Genomic DNA, 24991 nt, shown 5'->3' on the forward strand with positions numbered 1-24991 from the left:
ATTCATACCAACTGCAAACAAGTATTGGGCTTGGTGATGTCAGAGAAACTAAAATTAGTAAGAGTTTATAATCAGTCTAGTGGCTGAAAGAGGCATGGAAACAACTGGCTATGCTTCAAAGTACGAAAAAATTCTAACTGGAAGGCAAAAAAAAAAAAAAAAGTTACTGGGGTATAAAAAAACAGAATAATTAACCTGACTTGGGGAAGAGTTATGGGAGAGGAAAAAACCTAGAAAAACTTCACGAAAGAGGTGAGCATTTGTGGAAGGAGTCAGATTTTGAAGAGCAGTGCTAGCATTCTAGGAACAAGGACCATGATGAGCAAGGTCAAGGAGTATGGCACATAAAAAAATATGGCATATGTATTCTGTAGGGAAGTATATTAAAAAAAGATGAGGATGGGAAGAGATAGGCTACAGCTAAACTGTTGAAGGCTCAGAAGTCTAGACAAAGGGCTTAGGGATTTATTCTATAGATAATGAGAACTAGTAAAAGTTTTTAGGAGAAGGGAAGGTGATTCTAGTGGCAAAGTGAAATATTAACTGTAGAGATGAATATGGAGGCAGGACCTTACTGAGGGCAGTTAGAACAGCCCTCAGGAAATAAAGACATGCAGGGTTAAATAGGGCAGTGGCTGTGAGAAGGGATGGTAGCAGACCTCTTGAGCAGAAGCTGCAGAGGAAGAATTTCAAGTCTTGTATGACTAAAAAATGACTTAAATTTATAGTCTGAGTGCCTCCTCCATTTATATAAAAGAAGGCTCCTCTCTAGTTCAGTCCTTCCCTAGTTTCTTGGAGTTTATATGACAAACAGGAGGTTAAAATCAAGCAAAAGAAACCAAAAAAATCTGATGCCTTGGCTGCATCCCAGAATATCCTGGAATACAGAGAATGTGAATTTGAATTTTTAAAAAATGTTTCTGAAGCACATATCTAATTGAGACTAGTTTTCTAAAAGAGAACAGAGGACAGTTGTTCCAAACAGGGACCTGGGACAAGGGGAGATACTCACACAGACCCAATGATTGTTTATTTTTACATATTTTTTGTTGTGTTGTTAAAGTCTGAAATTACACATAGTGTTTTATCTTTTTCTGTAACAGAACAGAAATACACAATCAACAAAATAGTAGCTACAGTACATGCTATTTCTAAAGGGTTGTGGAGCTTTCTAATGGACAGCTTCTATAAGAATATGGCTCACTTTTGGTATCCACATCAAAGTAGTTTTCTCTCTAAGAGAGGTTGAAGAGTTGGTCTTTAACTTCTGACTCTAAGGATAAATTCTGAGAATGTTAGTCCTGAATTTTGAGGAAACATTCACCATATCACAATTATTATGGAAACTTCACAAGCTCTTAAAACTGTATTTGAAGGTTACCCATGTATAGACAGAAGCATATCTAGTGTACTCATGGGAAAGGGTACAGATATCAGGTGAGTAAACATTCTTAACCAAATCATAAAATCCAAGTACTAGTCTGTTTATCCTTTTACATCTGCTCCCATAACCCCACACCATCAATCATAATAGCAGTGTAATAATATCATAAAAGCTTTGACTTAAAGAGTCAGTTTGAATCAAATTATTTGCTATGCGACCTCTGGCTAATTTCTTAACCTCTCTGTACATCAGTTCCCTCATCTATAAAATGCAAACAATGCCATCTATCTTATAAGGATTGTTTTGCAGATTAAATTGTAATGCCTTGTGTAAAGCACATACTTCAGTCTCTGCAAACTCAAGAGACAGCAGCTATTATTACTAATCAGGAGGTACACTGTCCAATTCTATAGATGCCATTCAGTGGGCTACAATGTAAATGATACCCCCTGGAGTGTGTAATTATGTAGTGCTGTCCTAACTTGTCTTTTAGCCAAAGTCCAATAACTGCTGACAAATAGCTCTAAAAAGAACTTAGGAGGCAAATAAATGTATAAAGAAGTACCAAATGGATGCACACATAGCTAGACAAAGAAAAGTTATGAGGAAGAATAAACGTAAAAATATCTAAGGTAAAGAAGCAAGAAGGAAAGAATAAATGAACCATCTTCTGGATGGCAACATCACCTTATCAAGAAAAGTAGGGGAATGAGTTTTAAAAAACCAAGGGGTAATAGCTGCCCTGAGTAAACTGGCTTTTGTGTTAGTCAACACTGAGATGATTATAATATGTATTCTTCATCTCTGTAAATGGCATCACCACCCAACCAGCTACTCATGCCAAAAGATTAGGAGTTGTTTCTAAATCCTCCACAGGCAAGATGTGCTGGGTCTAGTTCCAAAATTTGGTCTGAATTTATTTGCTTTTCTACTACTACCACCATGGTCCAAGGCACCAAGCTCTCTCTCACCTGGACCTCCACAACAGCTTCTACTCATATCCCCACTTCCATTTTGGACCCCTGGAATCCATTCTCCACACAGACACAATTGTGATCTGTTCCTTCTACCTGGAATTCTGCTATCCATATCCTCCCATGGCTGCCTTTTCTCATCATTCAGGACATGTGAGGCTCAAATATGACATCTTAAGTGAGACTGTCCCTGACAACCAATCTAAAATAGACTATGCCCAGTCACCATCACATCATCTTGTTTTAGCTTTCTCTTTGTACTTGGCCTTAACAGAACTTATCAGATGTGTTTGTTTGCTTGTTAACTGTCTGAATCCTGACTTTTAGAATATAAAGTTCACAATAACAGGTATCTTGTTTACTTTATTCACCACTGTATCTTCAGTACTTACGACTGTGCCTAGTACTTGGCAGCCACAAATACTTATCAAATGAATAAATGAACACATAAACATATGACTTTTAAAAGATGGTGAAGATGGTCACCCCTGGCAAGTATAATGTACATACAGGGACTTCCCTGGTGGTCCAATAGTTAAGAATCTGCCTTCCAATGCAGGGGACGTGGGTTCGATACTTGGTTGGGGAACTAAGATCCCACATGCTGCGGGACAACAAAGCCCGTGCGCTCTAGAGCCCATACGTTACAACCAGAGAGGAGCCCGCGTGCTGCAACAAAGATCCCGCGTGCCGCAACTAAGACCCGATACAGTCAAATCAATAAATAAATATTAAAAAAAATAATGGAGATACAGCCAATCATCAATTTACACAATAAAGTTGCTAAAGAATCAATAAAATAGTATTTTAATTACCTGTGCTGGGCTGGCCCTGAGGATCACAGTAATTCTCTGTAGTAATGAAAATAACTGCCAATCCAATTTCTGCTTCAGGAATAGGTCTAAGACCTTGCCTGTTAGAATAAAATAGTTTAAGTATGATGATATATTAAAACTAACAACTTTTATTAAGATGATGTCAAACTGAATCTATCTTCCCCCCCCCCGCAAAGTGACATCACAATTTTATGGTACAGGGAGAACTGCAAATACCTATAGTACCAGCTTATTCACTGGAGCAATGTTACATTGGGCAAGTTCACCACCTTTTAGTAATTCAGTTATTTCATCTGTAAAACAAAGGTCTAGAGTAAAGGATACAGATCCTTCCAGTTCTAAAACTCTATAATTTTCAGAATAATAGTAATACCCAGATGAAGCAATAAAATAGATTTTTTAAAGCAAATCTATGATTACTAGAATCCTAAGATAAAACTTAAAAGAGAGAAAAAGACCCCTCTTTTTCTAGGATAAGGAGGGAGAAAAGTACAAAGAACTATAAATAAGCTACATCTATACGTATGTTAGTAAATCAAATCATTTTACCAAATTTACATGTATTAATGAATCTTCTTATTAAAGGAATCTTATGGTGAACCTATCTTCTGTTATTCTGTAATGTGAATAATGACTGATTTTATAAAACAAACATAATTTAATATAACTTAATAATGCTATATAGAAACTACACCTCAAATTTTAAGAGCTTTAAAACTCCTTTTAATACTTATTGTAGAGAGATTTTAAGTGGTTGTAGTAGCTTAACAAGTCATTTTCAAATGTTTAACATTTGTTTTTTTGTTAAGTTTTTAAAAAGATGATTCTAAAATGTATATGGAAAAATAAAAAGCCAAGAATAGCCAGGATGCTTCTGAAGAGCAGAAAGAAAATATCTATCCTACTAGATATGAGGACTTAAACTGTTATAGTAATTAAGACAATGTAGTAAATGTGGTATTAGTATAAGACGAGACATATTGTTCAATGGAAAAGAAGGCCAAAAACATTCCCATGCATGTAAGGTCCCGTGGTATAAAACAGAATCAATTCCAGATAGATCAAAAATAAATTTCAAAAACAAAATATCAAAATACTAATAAAAATTAGTAAAAAATATAGTGAATATCTTTTTGATCTATGAGTAGAAAAAGATTTCTTAAACAAAATACAAAAAGCACTGACTATGAAAGATTGCTAATTTTTAGGATATTAAAATTAAGGGCTTTCATTCATCAACACAATAAAAAGATAATTTACAAAGTGGTAACAGATTCTGCAATCTTTTATGAAATCACATAAAAGTGAAAAAAGGATTAATGTCAAGAATATATAAAAAACTCCTACAAATTAAAAAAAAAAAGGCACACAAATATGCAATTACCATACAACCCAGAAACTGCACTCTTAGGTGTTTATTCCAGAGAAATGAACACTTATGTTCACAAAGAAACCTGTACATGAATGCTCATATCAGCTTTATTTGTAACAAAAGCTGGAAAAATGCAGATGTCTTTCAATGGATGGATGACTCAACAAACCATAGTATATCCATACTATAGAATATGTAAAATATACATATGTATATGTATTTTAAGTGGCTGTCGTAGTTTAAAAGGTATTTTTCAAATGCTTAACATTCATTGTTTTGTATGTATTAGTTTAACTTAGACTTGAACTCTAAGTGAATTTATAATAACACACAAAAAAAGATTTTAAAAAGTATTATCATCAAGTGATCACATACATCTCCTTGTATTTCAGGCAATTCAAAATTGATATTTTACTACCCTACTAATACTTTTGAAACTATACATACATTATATCATGAAAATTAGTTATGAAGATTGGTTATATAAAACAAAATACACATTTAATAATCATGTTATACAGACATACATCATCTTAAATGGGGAAATACTGGAAGCATTACTTTTAGTCAATAGTGAGATAAATGTGTCTACTATCACCACTTCTATCCAACAGCTTTGGATGTCCCAGTTGGTCCAAAACCAAGAGAGAGAATAAAAGAGAGAGAGCAGTACCAGAGGCACAAAGGATTAAAAAGGAGGAGAGAAATATTATTTACAGATGATATGCTTTATACAAAAAAAGACTATAAAGTATTAGAAATAAAAAGGGAGTCCAACGAGGTGGTGGGATATGAGATTAATATCAATGTCAGCTGAATTTGTATACATCAACAGTAAACTAGAAAATGTAATTAAAGAGACAATATCCATACCATGGTTATCCATACCATGAAACACTACTCAGCAATAAAAAAGGATGAACTACTGATACACAAAACCTAGATGAATCTCTCAGGAATTATGGTGAGTGAAAAAAAAATTCTAAAAGGTTATATACTGTATGATTTCGTTTATATATCATTTTTTTAATAATAAATTTTAGAAATGAAGAAATTAGTGGTTGCCAAAGTTTAGGGACAGGGAGGGGGAGGTAGGGAAGGGTGTGTGGTCATAAAAGAACAACATGAGGGATTCTTGTGGTGATAGAACTGTTCTGTATCTTAACTATGGTGAATATATGAACCTACACATGTAATAAAATTATATAGAACTAAATACACACACGTACACTACACACACAAGAACACATAAAACTGGGGAAATCTGTATTTAAAACAAAAAAAGAATACAATTATCCCAATAGAAAACTGGGTGAGAGACATGTATTTTACAAAGATGGAAAAATTAACATCTAATAAACTTTTGAAGAAATGTTAATCATCACTGGTGATCAGGGAAATACAAATCAAAATCACAAGATATGATTATATATCCATTAAATTGGCAAAAAAACTCGGTCTGAAAATACCGAGTGTTGAAAATGATGTGCATCTAACTTAATCTCTTATATACCGTGGGTGGGAGTATAAAGCGGAAAACAGTTTGATACTGTTGAGTGTTCTAACCCTAGTAATGTAGTAATATATCCCAAAGAAAATCCTGCACAAATACCAATAGGAAACATAGAAAGATAATCTCAGTAGCAGTTTACAATAATAAAAATTTATTTAAAATAAGTAACTAAATAATTAGTGAACAAAAATGAATGTATATTATTTATAGTTCAGTGATGACGGTGTATCATGATCCAAAGATTATGATTCATTCAATTTTATGCAAAGCTGTGGAACAGGTGAGAAGAGGATAAGGCAAAGGAGGAGAGGATAAAGAGAAAATAATTAAATTAGTAACAGGAAGAGTTCCCAAATATAGGCTAAGACATTGGGAAAATATCTCAGCAAGAACAAAAATCAGGGTTATATTGTTCCCCTAGACTTCTAATCTTTTTCAGAGATATTTAATTTTAATCACTGATATCCTATACCCACTTCTGACAACTAATCAATAGTGCCATGGCACTAACCCATCCCAATGTTGCCCTATTGTCTGAAATTCAGTCAATAGCTGACTTTACTGGTTTGATATAACTGTACCTTCAATTGCTATCAATGGCTTGGACTAAATGGACAGGTGTTATTTTAAGTGATAGTCTTTCTCAAACTGTAAAATTGTCCTCTCTCTAAGACCAAATTGCAACAGGAGCCAGAGACTACAGAACAAAATGTTATCTCATGATCAAGTCACCAGCCTCTGAGCAACCTCCCACTCCAGCAAGGCAGCAAGATGTAATGGTAAAGAGCATGGACTCTGGAACCAGACTGCATGCATTCACATCCTGGCTCCTCTGCTCGCTCCCTGTGTTCTACTCAAATCCCCTTTTGCCCTCTCTGCACAATGGGGAACAAAACAGTAAAAATACACATGATTGTATGAGGATTAAATGTCTTAATATATGTAGAACTCTTAGAACAGGACCTGCTACAGTATATAGTAATATGTAAGTAAGCTATTATTGCTATTGTTCAGCATGGCTTTTAAAGATTGGTAAACTGGTCGTAAGTAAAATACTGCCTGAAAGAAGCCTTCTCTATTTAAAGTAAACTTCTCCCCTCTGCCCTGTTATTCTGCTTTCTTATACACATTTGTAATTATCTGTTTACTTGTCTTTATCTCTCTTTTCCTCTAGACAGTAAGCTCCAGTGGTGGCAGGGTCCATAACTATCTTGTTAACCATTATATTCCCAGTGCCTAAAACACAATAGAATAACAGTATATTTTGGTTGTAGTAGTAAAATGGTATTTTTGCTACACAAATATTTTCTTTTTCACAGCAGTTAACACATCTCCATTAAGCAAAATATTTATGGGACACATGACTGAAATTTTACTTTTTACTTCGGCAAACCCATTTAAAAAAAAAGCAATCTTCATGGTCAGAAAGACTCATGGGTCAGGAAAAATGAATACTGTGGAGAGCTTATTTTATGGACTTTTTAGATGTATAAATACCCTAGGCCCTAACTATTTTTTTTAAAATATTTATTTATTTATTTCACCACGCTGGGTCTTAGTTGTGGTGTGCAGGATCTTCTAGTTGCAGCATGCAGGATCTTTAGTTGCAGCATGCAGGGTCTTTTAGTTGCAACATGTGGGATCTAGTTCCCTCAACAGGGATCGAACCCAGGCCCCCTGCATTGGGAGCACGGAGTCTTAGCCACTGGACCATCAGCAAAGTCCCAGCCCTAACTATTTTTTACTAGGTGAATAGAAATTCAGTCAATGGACTGCCAAGGCTGATTTTTTCACTTTGTGCTTCAAAAATGCTAAGATTATTAACACCAGTAAGGAGTCCAGGAAAAAAATCCTTGCTTTAGTGATTTCAAACTGCCGCCCCTCCACACTACAAACACTATTCTAGGATACTTGATACTTTTTTCCTGCTTTCCCATAGCAGCCTATATAGCCATAATAGCCTAATTTTTACACAAATTTTCAATGGGTAATAAACAAGGGAAAAATATATTCCAGCTTGAGGCTATTTCAGAACAATTTTACATTTGAGTTTTAACTTTCTCAACTACATATTCCAGAGAAAAACAAATACTGCTTTATTAAGAGAGGTATATTCTGCAAATTCTATTCAAGTAACAAAAAAGCAGCAGAAAATAAATACTGAGATAAAACTGTCATGGATAAATATATTCTATTTCTAGCATACTAAGTCACAATAAATTTCCAAGTAGCATACACAATAAAATCTTTACAATAATTCTTGTATATACCTTTACATTATTATGTAGAGTGCAAAAAAAGTTACCTATAAAATCACCTACTTGCCCTTTATTTTTTTAACTAATAAAGAATAATTCTGTACCTCTGGAGTATATCCAAAATTGAATGAATCCGTTTTTTCTGAGAGTTAGGAATTAAGGTCTGTGAATCTGTTATTCCTACATCAACAACACAAGTTCCAGGAGCTGAAAAGAAACTATCTTCTTCTTCATTGTCTTCTGTTATCAACCTAGCGTCTCCTCCTCCAAATACAACTGCTGCACTTAATTTTTTATGCTAAAAATGGAAAGAAGAAGAAAAAAGTAATGAAATTGCCATAATTACTGTCTTGAATACATTCTTAAAATTTTAAGAATTTGATTTGGGAAATAAAATATAAGCAGAATTAAGAATTGATTTTATAATACTTCCTGAGAGGACAATCTGAGCTTCCACTCTGAGAAAATCCCTAGTTCACCAGGTACCACTGCAGCCCTGGAATCCTTACATCATCTACAGCTCCTCTTCACACAGTACTGTAACTGTGGGCTTACTTGCATGATTTTTCCACTTGCAACATTAACTCCTGGAACTCTCATTTCAGCACACAGAAGATATTCAACAGCTGCTTACTAACCGAACAAGTTAGAACTTAAACCAAAGTTTTTGGTCTCCTCCCTGTGCATATTTATATAAACTTAATTAATAAGCCAATTAAGAGATATTAAGAAATGCCATAGTCATATACATGAACGCTGGGCAAGTTCTGGTGCCTGGGCAGTTTTTTATTTCACTTTACACTTCTACACAAAATCTCAAAAGGAAGTGCATTAAAAACTATTGACAACAGTAATAATTTATCCTAGTTTATAACATTTTCTTTACAAAAATTTAGCTTATAACATTACCTGCTTGGCATTTAGAAAGACAAATGTTTTCCCTTTGAAGATCTGTTTTCTTTCCTGTCGTCCTGACAGATCAATATTTTTACTTCCAATAACTGGTTCATCAATAGGTGGGTAAAAACTATAAAAAATAAAATAAAGAACATTCTAATTATATACTACACTGTATGTATAACACTAAATTTTTAAATGGAATGGCAATCTAGACACTAGAAAGGCGTAATTTCCATAATACTGTTTTATTATTAAAAAATTAAGAGTTTTATCTGGGACTTAAGGACTCATCTCATAATGAGATACAATTAAATATATATGAATCAAACAACTTATGTAAATTACAAATGGTTAAGAGAGAAAAAGTAATTAAAAAGTTTAAAAAAAAGTAAAAACAAAACAAAAAACCAAAAAAACCCCAAAACCAAATGGTTGAAACATCATCCATTAAAGATCAACTCATGTTGTGCTTGCTTAGGAACCAGTAAGTATTAGTAATAATGTTCATACTGTAATTCTATGAACTACTGCTATAAGTGTTTTGTTACAAATCTCTTTGGAGAAGCTCAGGGAATTTTAAAACCTACATTTTGTCAGTTTAAATAAAATTCCCAAAGATTTAAAAACACAATCTTTTAGCTCTTTAATGTAACACTATAAATACATCTTAATCATCCATAGAGATTAGAGAAAAGAAAATAGAGAAGTAAAATCAACAGATAATTCAGTCCATAGTTTCAACTTTCTATATAATCAGATCTTTTGTTACAGCTATTCATAACTGACCAGACTTTTAGTTTCTCTCTCTACCTTCTAGTAAAAATTATTAATGTTCATGGATAGAAAGACTAGATATTGTCAACATGTCAGTTCTTCCCAACTTGATCTATAGATTAAACACAATCCCAGTAACTCCCAGCAAGTTATTTTGTGAATGTTAACAAACAGATTCTAAAGTTTACATGGAGAGGCAAAAGACCCAGAACAGCCAACACAATATTAAGGAAGAAGAACAAGGTTGGAGTACTAACACTACAGAATCCAAGACTTAATGTAAAGCAGCAGTAATCAAGAGTGTGGGACTTCCCTGGTGGCTCAGTGGTTAAGAATCTCCCTGCCATTGCAGGGGACACGGGTTCGAACCTTGGTCCGGGAAGATCCCACATGCCGCAGAGCAACTAAGCTGGTGTGCTACAACTACTGAGGCCCATGCGCCTAGAGCCCGTGCTCTGCAACAAGAGAAGCCACCAGGATGAGAAGCCCACACACGGCAACGAAGAGTAGCCCCCGCTCGCTGCAACTAGAGAAAGCCTGCGCACAGCAACGAAGACCCAATGCAGCCAAAAATAAATAAATTAAAATAAATAAATTTTAAAAAAAAGATTAAAAAAAAAAAAGAATCTGCCTGCCAATGCAGGGAACATAGGTTCAAGCCCTGGGCTGGGAAGATCTCACATGCCACGGAAAAACTAAGCCCGTGCGCCACAACTACTGAGCCCACATGCCACGACTACTGAAGCCCGCGTGCCTAGAGCCCGTGCTCTGCAACAAGAGAAGCCACTGTAATGAGAAGCCCTCACACCGCAACGAAGAGTAGCCCCTATTCACCGCAACCAGAGAAAGCTTGCGCACAGCAACGAAGACCCAACGCAGACAAAAAATTTTAAAAATTAAAAAAAAAAATTTAAATTAAAAAAAAAAGCGTGGTATTGACAAAAAGATAGACAAATAGATCAGTGGAAGAGAATGAAGAGCCCAGAAATAAACTCACATAGAGTCAATTCTGATCTTTTACAACAGAGCAAAGGCAGTACAATGGAGCTTAGTCTTTTCAACAATTGGTGATGGAACTGGATATTCACATGCAAAAAAAAAGAATCTAGACCCAAATCTTACACTCTTCACAAAAATTAACTCAAAATGGATCATAGACCTAAACATAAAATGCAAAACTCCTGCAAGATAACACAGGAGAAAATCTAGATGACCTTGGATATGGAGATGACTTTTTAAATATAACACCAATGGCTTCATCCATGAAATAAATAAATGATAAGCTAGACTTCATTAAAGTTAAAAAGTTCCGCTCTGTAAAAGATAACATCAAGAGAATGAGAAGACAAACCACAGACCAGGAGAAAACACTTGCAAAAGACACATCTGACTGTTATCAAAAATATACAAAGAACTCTTAAAATTCAACAAGAAAACAAATAACCTGATTTTTAAAAAGGGCCGAAGACTTTAGTAGATACCTCTCCCAAGAAATACAGAGAGAGCAAATAAGCATATGAAAAGATGCTCAATATTACATATCATCAAGGAAATGCAAATTAAAACAAAGAGATACCACTACACACCTATTAGAATGGCTAAAATCTAGAACACTGATACCACCAAATGCTGGTGAAGATGTAGAAGAACAGGTACTCTTATTCATTGCTGGTGGGAATGCAAAATGGTATAGCCACTTTAGAAGACACTTTGGCACTTTCCCACAAAACTAAACACATTCTTAACCATATGATAAAGCAGTCGTGCTTCTTGGGATTTACCCAGAGGAGATGAACTCATGCCATAACTTGGAAGCAACCAAGATGTCCTTCAGTAGTTAATAAATAAATAAACTGTGGTACATTCAAACACGGAATATTATTCAGTGCTAAAAAGAAATGAGCTATTAAACCATGAGAAGACATGGAGGAAACTTAAATGCATATTACTAAGTGAAAAAGGCCAATTTGGAAAGGCTACATATTGTATGATTCCAACTATATGACATTCTGGAAAAGGCAGAGCTATGGAGACAGTAAAAGATCAGTGGTTGCTGGGAGTTGGGGAAGTGGGAGGGATGAATAGGTGGAGTACAGAGGGTTTTTAGGCAGTGAAAATACTCCATATGATACTATAATGATAGATATATGTCATTCTACATTTGTTCAAACCCAAAGAATGTACAACACGAAGACTGAATCCTAATGTAAACTATGGACTTTGGGTGATTATGATGTGTCAATGTAGGCTCAGCGATTGTAATAAATGTGCTACTCTGGTGGGGGATGTCAATAATGGGGTAGGCTATGCATGTGTGGGAGCAGTGGGAATACAGGAAACCTGTACTTTCCTCTCCATTTTGCTGTGAGCCTAAAACTGCTCTAAAAAATAAAGTCTTTAAAAAAGATTTTTACAAAATTACTAAAGCATAATGGTGATGATGAGGGGACAATGTAGGATGAGGGGAATCTGGACAATCAGTCACTAGAGTTAACTATCCACAGAGAGCAACACCCAATATGACAAAAATGTTTTGGTCACAAGAGTCACCATCCAGCATTTTAGAATTAATTTCCTTACATTTCCCTCCTTCCACCCCCCAGATTTCTCCTTGGAAACATACATTATCTCATACAGTAAGATGTCATGACTAAAATTTTATTAATGAAAAAAACCTTTTATAACTGACTAAACCACAAATGTGTTTTAATCTGCTACAATGGATGTTTTAAGTCTATTTTAAAGTAGTGATTCCTAGAATCTTCAACGTCAAATGAATGAGTTATCTGCAGGTAAGAGCAGATTTAGTTGGCAGGATGGACTGCAACCCGGGAAGTTAACTGCAGTTTTCTAAATAACTGACTTTAAAATTCTGTTTATTCTACTTTTAAAGATATACAGAGAATAGTGGAAACTATTATAACTATTAATTAAATCTACAATGAGAAAATAGGTAGCACTAAAAAATTAACAGGCATTCTAATTCATAAATAGGAAAAATTTTAATATCTCTTCATCAAACACCTAACATCCCTTTCAAGAAAATTCTTCCGTAGCTTACACTTCTTTTAGTGTAAAAGGCTTCATATATATACAAATAGGTGTTTACAAATTAGTCTACATAGTAATGTAACAACACTAGATTACTGGGCCAGTCTCAGACAAAAATAGAATGTAAATGTTTAATACATGCATATATGACTGAGTAAATGTGAGATTCCTACTGCTTTCTAATGACTAAAACAGCATTTTAAAATTATCTACAGCTTTGTGTTTTTCACACTGTCATTCTTAATTTTGCCACAGATAATAGATAACAGTTAACTACAGCTTAGTTCAATGAAGAGTGAACATTTGTTATACCAAGTCCATTCCATGAGAATGATATGCAATTAGCTTTCCAGAGTTCTAACTTTTATTTGTATGATTCTTTGATGTTTGGTTCCTCTACTAAGTGCCAAGATGGCAGAAACTGTAATGCTTTTTGGCTCATCATTATATCCTCAGGTCTATCTTGCCTGGTTCAATAAATATTTGATAATAAATAAACTGACAGTATAAAACAGAAATAAAATTTCACCTAATAAATTAGAAGTAGAAAGAAAGTAAAAACATCCCTCAATACAAATGTGAGTAATAAAATTCTGGGACTAGAAAAATGTATTTTGATTTTCTTTTAAAAACATTGGTAAATTTGAGCCCCAATACTCAATAAGACTGATCTTGAAAGGGAAAAAACCCACCGTATTATCAAGAATCGAATCAAATGTTGGAGTCATGAATACATATACATATATATGATATATATATATCATATATACAATACAGTGACAAATAATAGACCATGTTCTGGAACTTCATATATGTCGAAAAATCTTTCTCTCTTTAGTAGTATTAAGGATGAAAACAAGAAAGGAGAGACTAGTGATAAATGTGAAGAAAACATCATTAAAAAATCAATATTTCTGAAAAATTACATTCTAGAAGTTTTAAAGCATCGTTGAAGCTACAGTGATTTGACAGCTAGTAATAAAATTGGAAAACAGTAAATTAACTTGGCAGAGACCTAGGTTAGAGGCACACTGCCTGAATACAAGAATACCACAAATATAAAGTGACCTCTAACTTCTATAATGAAAAAAACTAAAACATTTTTTGGCATACTTACACAGAAACTTCAAGAGCTACAAATAAAATAATTATGTTTTATTAGTAGTAACTGGTACATATTATTCACAAATTCTATAAAATATTAATCTAGAAATATTGACTTTTTCCTATGTACATTTTATAACTTTATATAAATTCTTCACATGATGTTCAATAAATTTCATCTAACTCAGAGCACATCATCTTCACTTCTGTCCCAAGATTTTCCAAATACAGAATTTTTCTGAATTCATGTATAATTCTGGCCGTGGAAACTATTCCAAGACACAATATTTCTTTGCCCAACATCTGGATAGCTGTTTATTTAATTAGTACCAAAGGTACATGTTCATGATTTCTAGAACCATATACTTACTATACTGCTTTTTTTTTGGTGATCTCTAAAAGGTCTGAATTACATTGGCATCCACAACTTGTAAATCTGAGCTTGTATCTCCAGTAAAAAAAATTTCTAGTGTGTGTTAAATTTCTTTGCTTTAAATTTTAATTGATTGTTTAAGGTCAACTCTATAAGCTTCCTAAACTTTCATTTACCAAGATTGTTTCATGCTAATGTGTCTCTTGGGTCTGAGATTTTATTACAAGCTAATAAGTTAACCTATTCCTCTTTCACGGATGCTGGCAGAAAACACAAGACTCCTGGGTCAGAGACAAAGCAAGCAGCAAGCCTCAGTGTGTTTCCAGCAGGTCTCCTTCCATGCCAAGTCCCCTGGGGATGACACAGAAGGTACATACCGTGGGTTGTGTTACAGGAGAGGTATATATACCATGGGTAGTGTTACACTGAACTTGGGAATCCACCCATTTTATAACAAGCTATAAGCAGGCCTGCTCTCTGTCCTGGGAAGGAGATATTACCTCATCCCTCCAGGTTTCTCACTGCAAACATAACCCTGAGAAATGGCCTGGGTATAGGGCAGTCAGGGCCTTTCATTCTTGGCATAACCAGTAAGTTTTGTATGATGTAAGGACTCTCTCCCAACAGTGTTTTCTGAAAACAATGCTGCTTGTTGTTTGAAATAAACTGAGAAAGGGAAACTCCCTTTTTCTCTTGAGGATCATTTTTTTTACATTCAGACATATATAATATTTTAATGAACTTCCTTTATTAGAGCATAGAGAATCAAAATTAAATACTTCTTTTAAATGTAATATAAAAATGACTTCATCTACATTGGTACTTTGATAACAGCACAGAAAAATTAGGTATCACAAACCATATCAGGTACTCTATCTTAACCCTTCACTTACTCTGTTTCGTGGTAACAGTGCAAAGATGCAGACATAACCGTACCAAAAAGGACTACACATTTTGTTAGGTAAAAATATTATAGTATGCCTCCTAATTTAAATTCAGGGCTAGTGATAATGCTTTTACAGAACTAAAAGAACAGGTAGTTAAGTAATAGAAAAGCCACCACAATTTATCTCATATCCCTTTTATAACCCATCCTACTACTATTTAATATCTTAAATTTAATCATTTTTCTATTTAATTGAGTATGTAGTCAAATTAGTCTTCAACAAACATATCAAAATGGATCCCAATAGGTACAGCAATCTATTAAGGCAAAAAACTACAAATTTTAAAATAGTATTAAAAACTTGATTATCAGTTGTCATCAAACATGAACTAATGTAATAGTCTTTCCTGGTTAACACTGAACTAGGAGTTACTGAACAACCTTAGAGTAGGGATGTCTTATTATAGCCGTCTAAATTAATACAGTCACAAATTGAAGCCAGAAAAAAACTATGCCTAAGCTAAAGTAAAAAAAAAAAAAAAAAAAAAAAAAAAAACAAGGTTAAATACACCTGAGAATCTGAACAAATAAGAATCAATGACTAATTCTAAGACCATAAAACATATCACCAGTAGTAAAAACTTAATCAGACCCCTCCACTCTTAAGTAATCTAGAATTAACAATGGTTTATTATCTGTAATGAGAGTCATTATTTATAGGCTTTATCAACTTTTCTAGGGAGGGTCATAAATAGGCTTCAGGGAAAAATGTAATTCTGTTGAAATACTATGTAAGTTGGTAGTAAGTGAAGTTTCTAGAGGAGAGACCAGTGCTTTCATTTTCTCACAGGGGGTCTAGGACTCAAAAAAGGTTAAGAATCATCTATTTTAAAATCTCGGGAATTCCCTGGTGGTCCAGTGGTTAGGACTCTGCGTTTTCACTGCCAAGGGCCCAGGTTCAATCCCTGGTCAGGGAACTCAGATCCTGCAAGCCACTTGGTGTGGCCAAAAAATAAATAAAATAAAATCTGAAGATCTCTTTCCAGAGGAAAGCATATTTTCTGTTAACCAGATTATAAAATACAAGAAACCTTCCAAATGAAAATTAAAAACAAAGAGAAAAATCTGATATTCAGTTACTTTTAAAAGCAGATACATATTATCAGGTATAAATAGTTCCTAAAAATATATGCACTGGGCAAATTAGCTTATAATAGCTAGTAATATTTTTAAATTGGTAATAAAATACTTAGCTTGAATAGGTAATACCTAAATTGGGTAATAAAATACTTAATTTGCATAGAATTTTAGATTTTTAAAACTTCCTCAAATCAATTATGTCATATAGACTATAAGCTACTGACATACATTTTAAGCAAGCATGTTCTTATGTTGACTAAAAACACCCACAGTTTTATAGTCACCAGTATTTTAACCATACAATCTGAAAAACAAAATCACAAATATCTTCCTCCTCAACCATAGCTTATATTACTGCAAACATTACTAATACAATACATACAGTGGATAGATCCTTTAGTCCGGTGGTTCACAAATTTAGCAGAGCATCCAAAAAATTAAATAAATAATCAAGCTACTATGAATCTTCCCAGATATTGCAATTAGCTACATTTCTTTTAATAAGCACCTATTATGATGCCAGGCAATATGCTCAGACTTTATGTATACCAGTAGTTAAGATAAATAATTATACTAATACTAATAATACTAAATACTTAGACACTCAGCAGGACAGGTATTAGTCTCATTTTTCAAAGGAGGTAACTGACACTTAGAAGAAATCAGCTCAATTCCCAAGGCCACAGTGCTGTTAATATTCTGGCCCAGGACTCTGAGGCTCCACAACAGGGAAGCTGCACCACACAATTCCTGGTGTCCTGCATGCACGATGCCCAGCATTGGCATGTGTGCTCTACTGATTTCACCTCTATGCTATTACTGTCATTCAATATTTTCCTTTAAATATTGGCACATATGTAACATTTGTTTCACAGAGATAAGGAACAATCAACAAAGAACTGGGAAACTTTCTTCACATACTAACAAGAAAACTTCATTAATAATACTGAACTGTAACATTACATCCTGAAACAGTCAATAAAGAGGGAATTAACCTAAATAAAACCAGTGCTATCATATTTTGTATGTCATATTTTATTATATTTAAAATATGCAATATACCTTTCAATTTCTGGAGGTTGTTTCTTGGACTGAACTGTTTTAAGAAATTCAGTAAAATATTCTGGTTTTACAATTGGACGCCCACAAATGAGTGCACATATTGTCTAAAAAGAAGAAAACATGTGAATACATATACTCATACCCTAGCTTTTTTAAAGATGTAAGTTATAGACTACAAAGAGGCTGTTCTATTCTGTTTTTCCTCCTGTCTCTCTAAATTTATAAAGGAGACACAATCTATAAAACAGAAGTCAGTATTGGTCACTGCCTAGTTTTAGTATAAAAATCCCTGTATAATCACTTGATTATTAGAAGCTACCAATTACAATACAGGGGGGGACAGATTGGGAGTTTGGGATTGACATATACACAATGCTATATTTAAAATAGATAACCAATGAGGAACTACTGTATAGCACAGGGGACTCTGCTTGATATTCTATAATAACCTAAATGGGAAAAGAACTTGAAAAAGAACAGATACATGTGGATGTATAACTGAATCATTTGCTCTACACCTGAAACTAACAAGGTTGTTAATCAACTATACTCCAATATAAAATAAAAATTAAAAATAAACAAACTGGTAACTATAACTCATGTAAGTCAGAATCCTGCAAAGCAAAGGCCTATATGCTAAAATAGCAATAAGACTGTTGAAATAACAAATAAATGTAACATACAGGCAAGTATCAATAAACAATAAACAATCATTATTAAAGGTGAAAAAAAAGAAGCTACCAATTACAATATTAATTTCAAAACTGCTTGGGGAGGGCAGAACAACATAACATAAAATACAAGTCAATTTAAAAATGTATACCATTTTAAAAACATTAAAATGTACATCTTAGAATTAAGGAAATGTAATATCTGCCCTAGAGAAGACAGTAACAAGAGATAAACATGAGTTCTTTCACCTTAATTGCCTTTCAAACTGATTTTAATTATGGAATAAAGTCTTTTTAAGAAAGTAAATAAAGGAATAACTCTTTAGTGTTGGACAAAAGCTGAAAATAAGTATATACAGATGGAGTGGGGGAAGAAACTTCAACTAGCAAGTGAATTAAACTATAAACCTCAAATAAGATGCATCCACAAAATTTGAGACAGATTAAAAAATACCATCACTGGCAATGAAAATAAGATTCAGCATAATTCTAGGAAATAATACAACTAAAGACTTGGTAAGAATGCTTCTAATAAACATGGGAAATTACCTAAATGTGAGCAAGCAATTTAGGGTATCTCTCAAGAATGAAATCTGAAAGTCATGAACCTCAAATATGAATGAAATAATTGACTTCTTGCATGAAGCAGTAATGTGCAATTCAACATTGGACTGAGTAAACTCCAATACATGTGATCCTGGGCAAAGGATTCAATTGCTCCATGCCTCAGTTTCCTCTTCAGAAAATAAAAACTGAACTGAATGCTCTTTAGGTTACCTTTTGGTTCTAACATTCAACAATTTTAAAAACATAAACTAACCTGTATTTTTGGAAAATTTACTAAAAAAATAATATAATGACAAATTTTTTTTTGCACACGATCAAAAATATTGAAAAAGGAGTATTGCTCTGCAAGCCTTTGTTGGTATATATACAGTACTCTCTAATATCCAGGGACTGGGTGGCCATTAGCATCCTAGTCACTGGAATACTGTGTACTATGGTAAATGGATGCTAGTTTCCAGGTCTGTCACACTCAGTAAAATATCTTTCAAGACCATCTAACTGCCTTTGCTCTTATTTCAGACCCACCAAGCAATGGCATGATTACCTATTCCATTTCTCAGGTACCTTGGTATCTTCAAGGGGACCATGTTGGAGTCTAAATGTAAATATTCTGGTCACTATAAAGATACATCCCTACTATAAACTAATAAATGGACATTTTGAATTATGAATCTATTATCTGGGTTTATTAGCATAAATTACTATTCAGGAGGGTAATCACTCTGTTGAATTTATAAATCAATTTCATAAACTTACAAAGATGAAACAATCTTTGATCCAAGTTTAACATGAGGTTCAATTTGAACAGCAAGCCTTTCTCTATGACACCTATTTAGGTATAAGACACATACTCTAATTTAATTAATTATATATTAAAGGATTTTTTTATCATCGAATAAAGGAATCTAAATATCTGTTGCTTTTCATTATAGATGTTAACCTAAAACAATCTCACATATCTATAGTCAACCTGCTGAAGGAGACGAATCACCTCCCAAAATCATTCTTCAATTAGTTTTGGATTAACCAAATCTGAAGAAGATGCAAAGTCTGAAAACATCCCAAAATATATCACTGCTTTGACAAATAACATATATCTACATATCTCTAGATTGTGACAATACATTAAGGTAATATTGTAAGAACCTAAAGTCTTTGTGATTAGGGTCTAAAGCCAAATAAGAACTAAAGAAAAGAGCATGAAACCATGAGATGGTATCAGAGATTGGAGGAAGGGAAGACATGAGCTGCTAACTTTGAAGATTGGCAGTTGATTTCTAATTGCTTTGCTTTTAGACTGAAAACACAAACCATGTGCTGTAATAACTTCTTGGTGAAAGGATAATATAAATCATTTAAATGCTAAATCAATATCTGAAATATAATTTCATGTGTTTTTGCTTGCCCCAGATAATAAACAGTGTTTCTGAAAAACCATTCTAGCCTATACGGTAGATATGGGGTTGATTGGCATATATACATCTACAACTAACAGTTCTGATAGTTTTAAAGCAAGTGACTTTTAAAACATCCGTGTATAGTGGGTAAAGGAATAAACTTAAATTCAGAGAACTTACTTTAACATAATAACAAGGCATTCAACTTACTTTAATGGTAACTTTAACTGATACCATGACAAGGTGAGTACATTCCTCTGTCCAATTGTTTACAGTAAGTCCTCCAAGTTGCAATACAGCTTCACTTAGAGCAGTTTTCCCAGAGACATCTAAACAAGAAGAGCACGCAACCAAAGGTTCATACTCTACTCTGTAAATGAGAATAAGTTACATAAAGTTATAGTTATAGAGATGGCAACTTATGGTACTTTAAACTTTAAGCTCACATCATATGCTGTTATTTTGATTTTTATGTATTACTAAACTTTCTAACTTATGAAATTATCACTTCCTAAGCCTTAAGTCACAATTAAGAAAAAAACAACGATGAAAGTTTAACATTATACTTTGACCTATGCAGAATCAACCCAAAGTAGCTCCCATCAAGGTTCTTAGGGCCCACTCAAACTCTCATTCACTCTTTTCACTATCTCTGATTAATAAAATGCACTAACCACGTGTGGTGCAAAGTTCACTACTGTCCTAAGTAGGAACTAAATAGACTGGTTCCAATTCATTATCCATAAATATCCTTTTCCTTTAGAATCTGATTGGTGCAAAATAAAGCTGTCCATTTTAATATCAACTTAAAAATTCTTACCTGAATTTACTTTCAAACACTCCAAAGGTAACTCTATCCCCTGTCTTCAAAATTCGGGAAAGGCCATTCTGCATTTTTTCCTCATTAACAAAGGTACCATACTTAGAATTATCTTTTATTGTCAATATAGGGAGTTCATCTGTTTGACTCTGAAAAAAAAAATCAATAAATAATTTAAAGTCTCTTACCACTCAGTAAATACTATTCCTAAGGGGAAAGGTTTCAAAACAAAAGGTTGATAACTTCTGGAATAGGTGATAGGTGGCTAACCTCCCAACACAGCAGGCAATACAGTTATTGCTTTGGTTGCATGCAAAGAATGATCACTCAACTAGCAATTAAGAGAAAAATGTCAATTCCAGAATCACTCCTCTTAGAACATACATTTTCTTTATTTTTGTAAGTCAGTGGAGATTTTCCTGACCCCTCACAATTTGAGAACTGTTTGCTTTTGTACAGTCTGTTTCATGTATAACATGACAGCTTCATTACTAAGGTTTTTTTTTTAATTATCAAAATCACATAGTAAAAATCAGTCCAATGCAAAAAGGCTAGAGTGTCTGACTTGTAGTAACAATTTTTTTTTCTTTAGGATTTTCAACAATGTTTTTCTATACCTAAAAGAATACAGACACAAAACCTAAATATTACTGAACGTATCCAGCATTTGCCAACATGCAGTCTTTGCTCAAAATAATGGCTTTTCTTCCTTAATTACCACCAGCATTACCATGAGCACAGCTATTTGTCTATATTTATATTACTTTTACAATCTACCTTTATTATTAAAACAACCAACACACCAAAACAAACTCAAAGCCATTCAAAGGAGCTGTGGGGCATATACAACAGCTGTTTTCCCTAGTAAAGCAAATCAATTTCCCTTGTGAAAACCTAAGAGATACAGGAAACACCAGTGCTCATATGGCTGCATTAACTCATTAAAGCAGGAGTCATGATGGTCTATTCACTGCTCTATTCCCAGGCTTTGGCAGAGTGACTGCCACACAGTAAGCACTCAATAAATGTTCAAGTAAATAAATATAAATATGTTCTACTTCCCCTGAGTTTCTAAATCACTAAAACAAATAGTAAAATACTGAAACAGAAACTTCAAATCTTAAATAAACAAATACCACCAGTACCACTGCCCAAACATCCTTAATTTTGTTAACATTTAAAGAAAACTAACAGCTTTATAAAAAGTCTCCCAAACTCTCTTACATATACACCAAGATAAGCTTTTGTGATTTCAATCCTCTTACTGTCAGCTAGTGAAATAATATTAGTAACTTACCAGGTTAGTTACAGAAAAGTTAGCAGTTAATACAGCATGATTTCGGCTGATTGATTGATCATCTTCAATTAGAATGTCACAGTTTTTCCTTCCAACAATGTACTCAACACCAGCCAGAAGTCTGTATGGTTCTAAGAGAATTTTTTTAAAAAGTAAATTAACAGGTACACACATACCTAAACATGTATTTAAGATATACCTATGGCAAATATTTAAACATTTTTATTTTGCTATTTAAATGCTAATAATCAACTTTACGTAAATCAAAATTGTGTTTTCCAGTAAAGCCTCACTGAAGGAGGCAAATCTAAATAGATAGAAAGCTCTACCATTTTTCTAACAGGAAAACAATTTTGTCAATGCTTGCCCAAATTAACTTATAATTTAATGCATTACCAAATAAAAATCATAACACTATGTTTGGAGCTTGATAAACGAATTCAAAATTCCAAGAGGAAAATATAATGTGAAAAACTGTCCAGAAAAATGTGAATATTACGGGAACTTCCTCTACCAGGTGGTAAAATATGCCACAAAGCGAAAGCAATTAAAAAGTATGGTATTGGATCAAGAGTAAAAAATATAGATCAATGCAAGAAAAGTCCAGACCAGATTCAAGTGCATAATTTGGGGATTTTTTTTTTTATGTTAAAGGTAGCTTTTAGAACAACGTGAAAAGGTTATTAGTTTAAAAAAAATGGAAATCACAAATTGTTGAAGGAACAGCATGTACGTTGAAGACTTGTAGAGTTTAGTCTGGTACCACTGGAGTGGTAGAGACTAGACAAGTAGAAAGGAGTCCAGGTAAACCTTGACGAGACCTGGATTATATTTTACTAATCAGATTCTTAACCTAGAGTGGACTCTTTCAATGAAAAACTTTTGTGTTGGTTTCCCTACATTTTTCCTAGAAGGATGGCACCCCATAGCTTCCATCAGATTCCGAAAAGAGTTCAAGATCCCCCAAAAGTTAAGAATGCCACCCACTGGCGCTAGGGGCATTTTTCTTCTGCTACCTCCTTAAAGGAACTCAAAGAGCCAGCCACAGGCTACAACTGTTTCTGGAAACTGTTCCTACTGTGTTTCACCTCGCAATGCTCCAAGTCCACAATGAAACTTGATCTTTGAGGCTCTATATTTTTTTAGTATCTACAGCATTATTACAGTACTTATTTTCCTTACCATTAGTTTGGCCCTCTCCATACTTCCTTACACTATCAGTCCATTTAGCCTCTACTTTCTTCAATCAAAATGTAAACTTCCGGAGGGCAAGCCCAATCATAGGCTACAACTGCTTATCTATCAACTAATAAGTGCTTACATATATTAGGCAACCAATTTACATGTAATTACCATTTTCCGTTACTAGAAATGCAGAAAAAAAATTTTTTCAGTTGTTGTGATGACAAAACGGAAAAAGGCTCCGAAACAAAACCAAAATTATGCTTTCCTGTAGTTGCCATTTACACAAGTCATCTCCGTGGCTCCTCACAATAATAAACAATGCGCTCGAGACAGAGTCATAGAGTCTTCCAGACTGTTAACTTATTCTGGGTGTTTCCTCAAAAGCTTAAAACGCTAGGTGTCATAACATATACCCGGCCAAGACTCAATCCGGAAGACCATTTAAGCCCGCGTCACAGCTAGTCCTGCCAGAGGAGTTGGTCCCAACCACGGAGATCCTGGCGGTAGACCGGAAAGGACCCGGCGGTCACTGAACGGCCCAGTGTCGCATGCCTCCTCCCCCCGTCAGACCAAAGCCTGGTTCGCAAGCACCGCGCACCCGCCGAGAAAGACCACGCGGTCCCCACACAACAAATGCGCGGCTTTCGCACCAGCTTTCGCAGCCTCCCAGGGCGAGAACGGACCGGAAGTAACGATCCGCAAACCCTGTGCCCACCGCATCTGCTCCCGGGAAATCGGTCCCCGGACATCTGCCTACCGCCCTTACCTCGGGCAGGGCCCGCAGCTGGGAGCAACTTCCACATGGCCTGGAACACTAGGGTCTGGCCGAGGTGCGTCAGCGTAACCGCGGCTGCCCGACGTGCGCGGCCGCAGCGCGGGCGATTGGCGCGGACGCCGGGACGTGCGCGCTCCTGGAAGCCACACCTGCCTAAGAAGCGGAGGGATAGACAGAAGTGCGGCGTTGGCGCCTCGTCGCCACCCTGTGGTTAGTAGAGGAATAGCGCAATGTGTGTTGAAATGTGCTGCCTTAAAAGGATCCCATTTTAAGGTGTTCAATGAATACAAGATTATCGATTTTTTTCTGATTGTGAATGGAAATGATTTTAAAAATCAGCTTCAAAGCAACGTAAGGAAACTTTCTAATTAAAGATGTTAACGTAGTGACCAGTTACGTATTTCCATGCATTTGCAATTGCTTAAATTGAGGTCATTCCTTCGTATGGATCCTAATGATTGTGATAATTATGGTGAAGATAAGTATTTCACTCCAATTATTTTTATTCTTCTCCAAGCTCAGATAAAGTTCTCCTAATTTCTCTGTTTCGTAATGTTGCACTTTCATCTAATCAGTAGCTAAGTACTGGGGAGTCTATCTGTCCTTTCCATTTCTACTTGTACCAAGCTGGTGCAAGCTCTTCTCTTAATGC

At 34.6% G+C, this 24991-nt stretch overlaps 1 protein-coding gene across 1 annotated transcript in view; it reads right to left on the reverse strand.

Moving 5' to 3' along the window:
* Positions 1-24456, reverse strand: part of NBN (nibrin) — a 46099-nt gene extending 21643 nt beyond the window's left edge. The window contains exons 1-8 of the mRNA XM_081258069.1: positions 24331-24456; positions 22380-22510; positions 21083-21231; positions 20473-20632; positions 17628-17731; positions 9247-9364; positions 8442-8635; positions 3174-3271 (exon numbers count right to left, since the gene is read on the reverse strand). Of these exons, the coding sequence (XP_081114195.1) occupies positions 3174-3271; positions 8442-8635; positions 9247-9364; positions 17628-17731; positions 20473-20632; positions 21083-21231; positions 22380-22510; positions 24331-24367 (991 nt within the window). The 5' untranslated portion in view covers positions 24368-24456. The remainder of the gene's footprint in view (positions 1-3173; positions 3272-8441; positions 8636-9246; positions 9365-17627; positions 17732-20472; positions 20633-21082; positions 21232-22379; positions 22511-24330) is intronic.
* Between the last annotated feature and the right edge of the window lie 535 nt (positions 24457-24991).

The sequence above is a fragment of the Mesoplodon bidens genome, assembly GCF_964165515.1.
Source record: "Mesoplodon bidens genome assembly, chromosome: 16".
NCBI lineage: Eukaryota > Metazoa > Chordata > Mammalia > Artiodactyla > Ziphiidae > Mesoplodon > Mesoplodon bidens.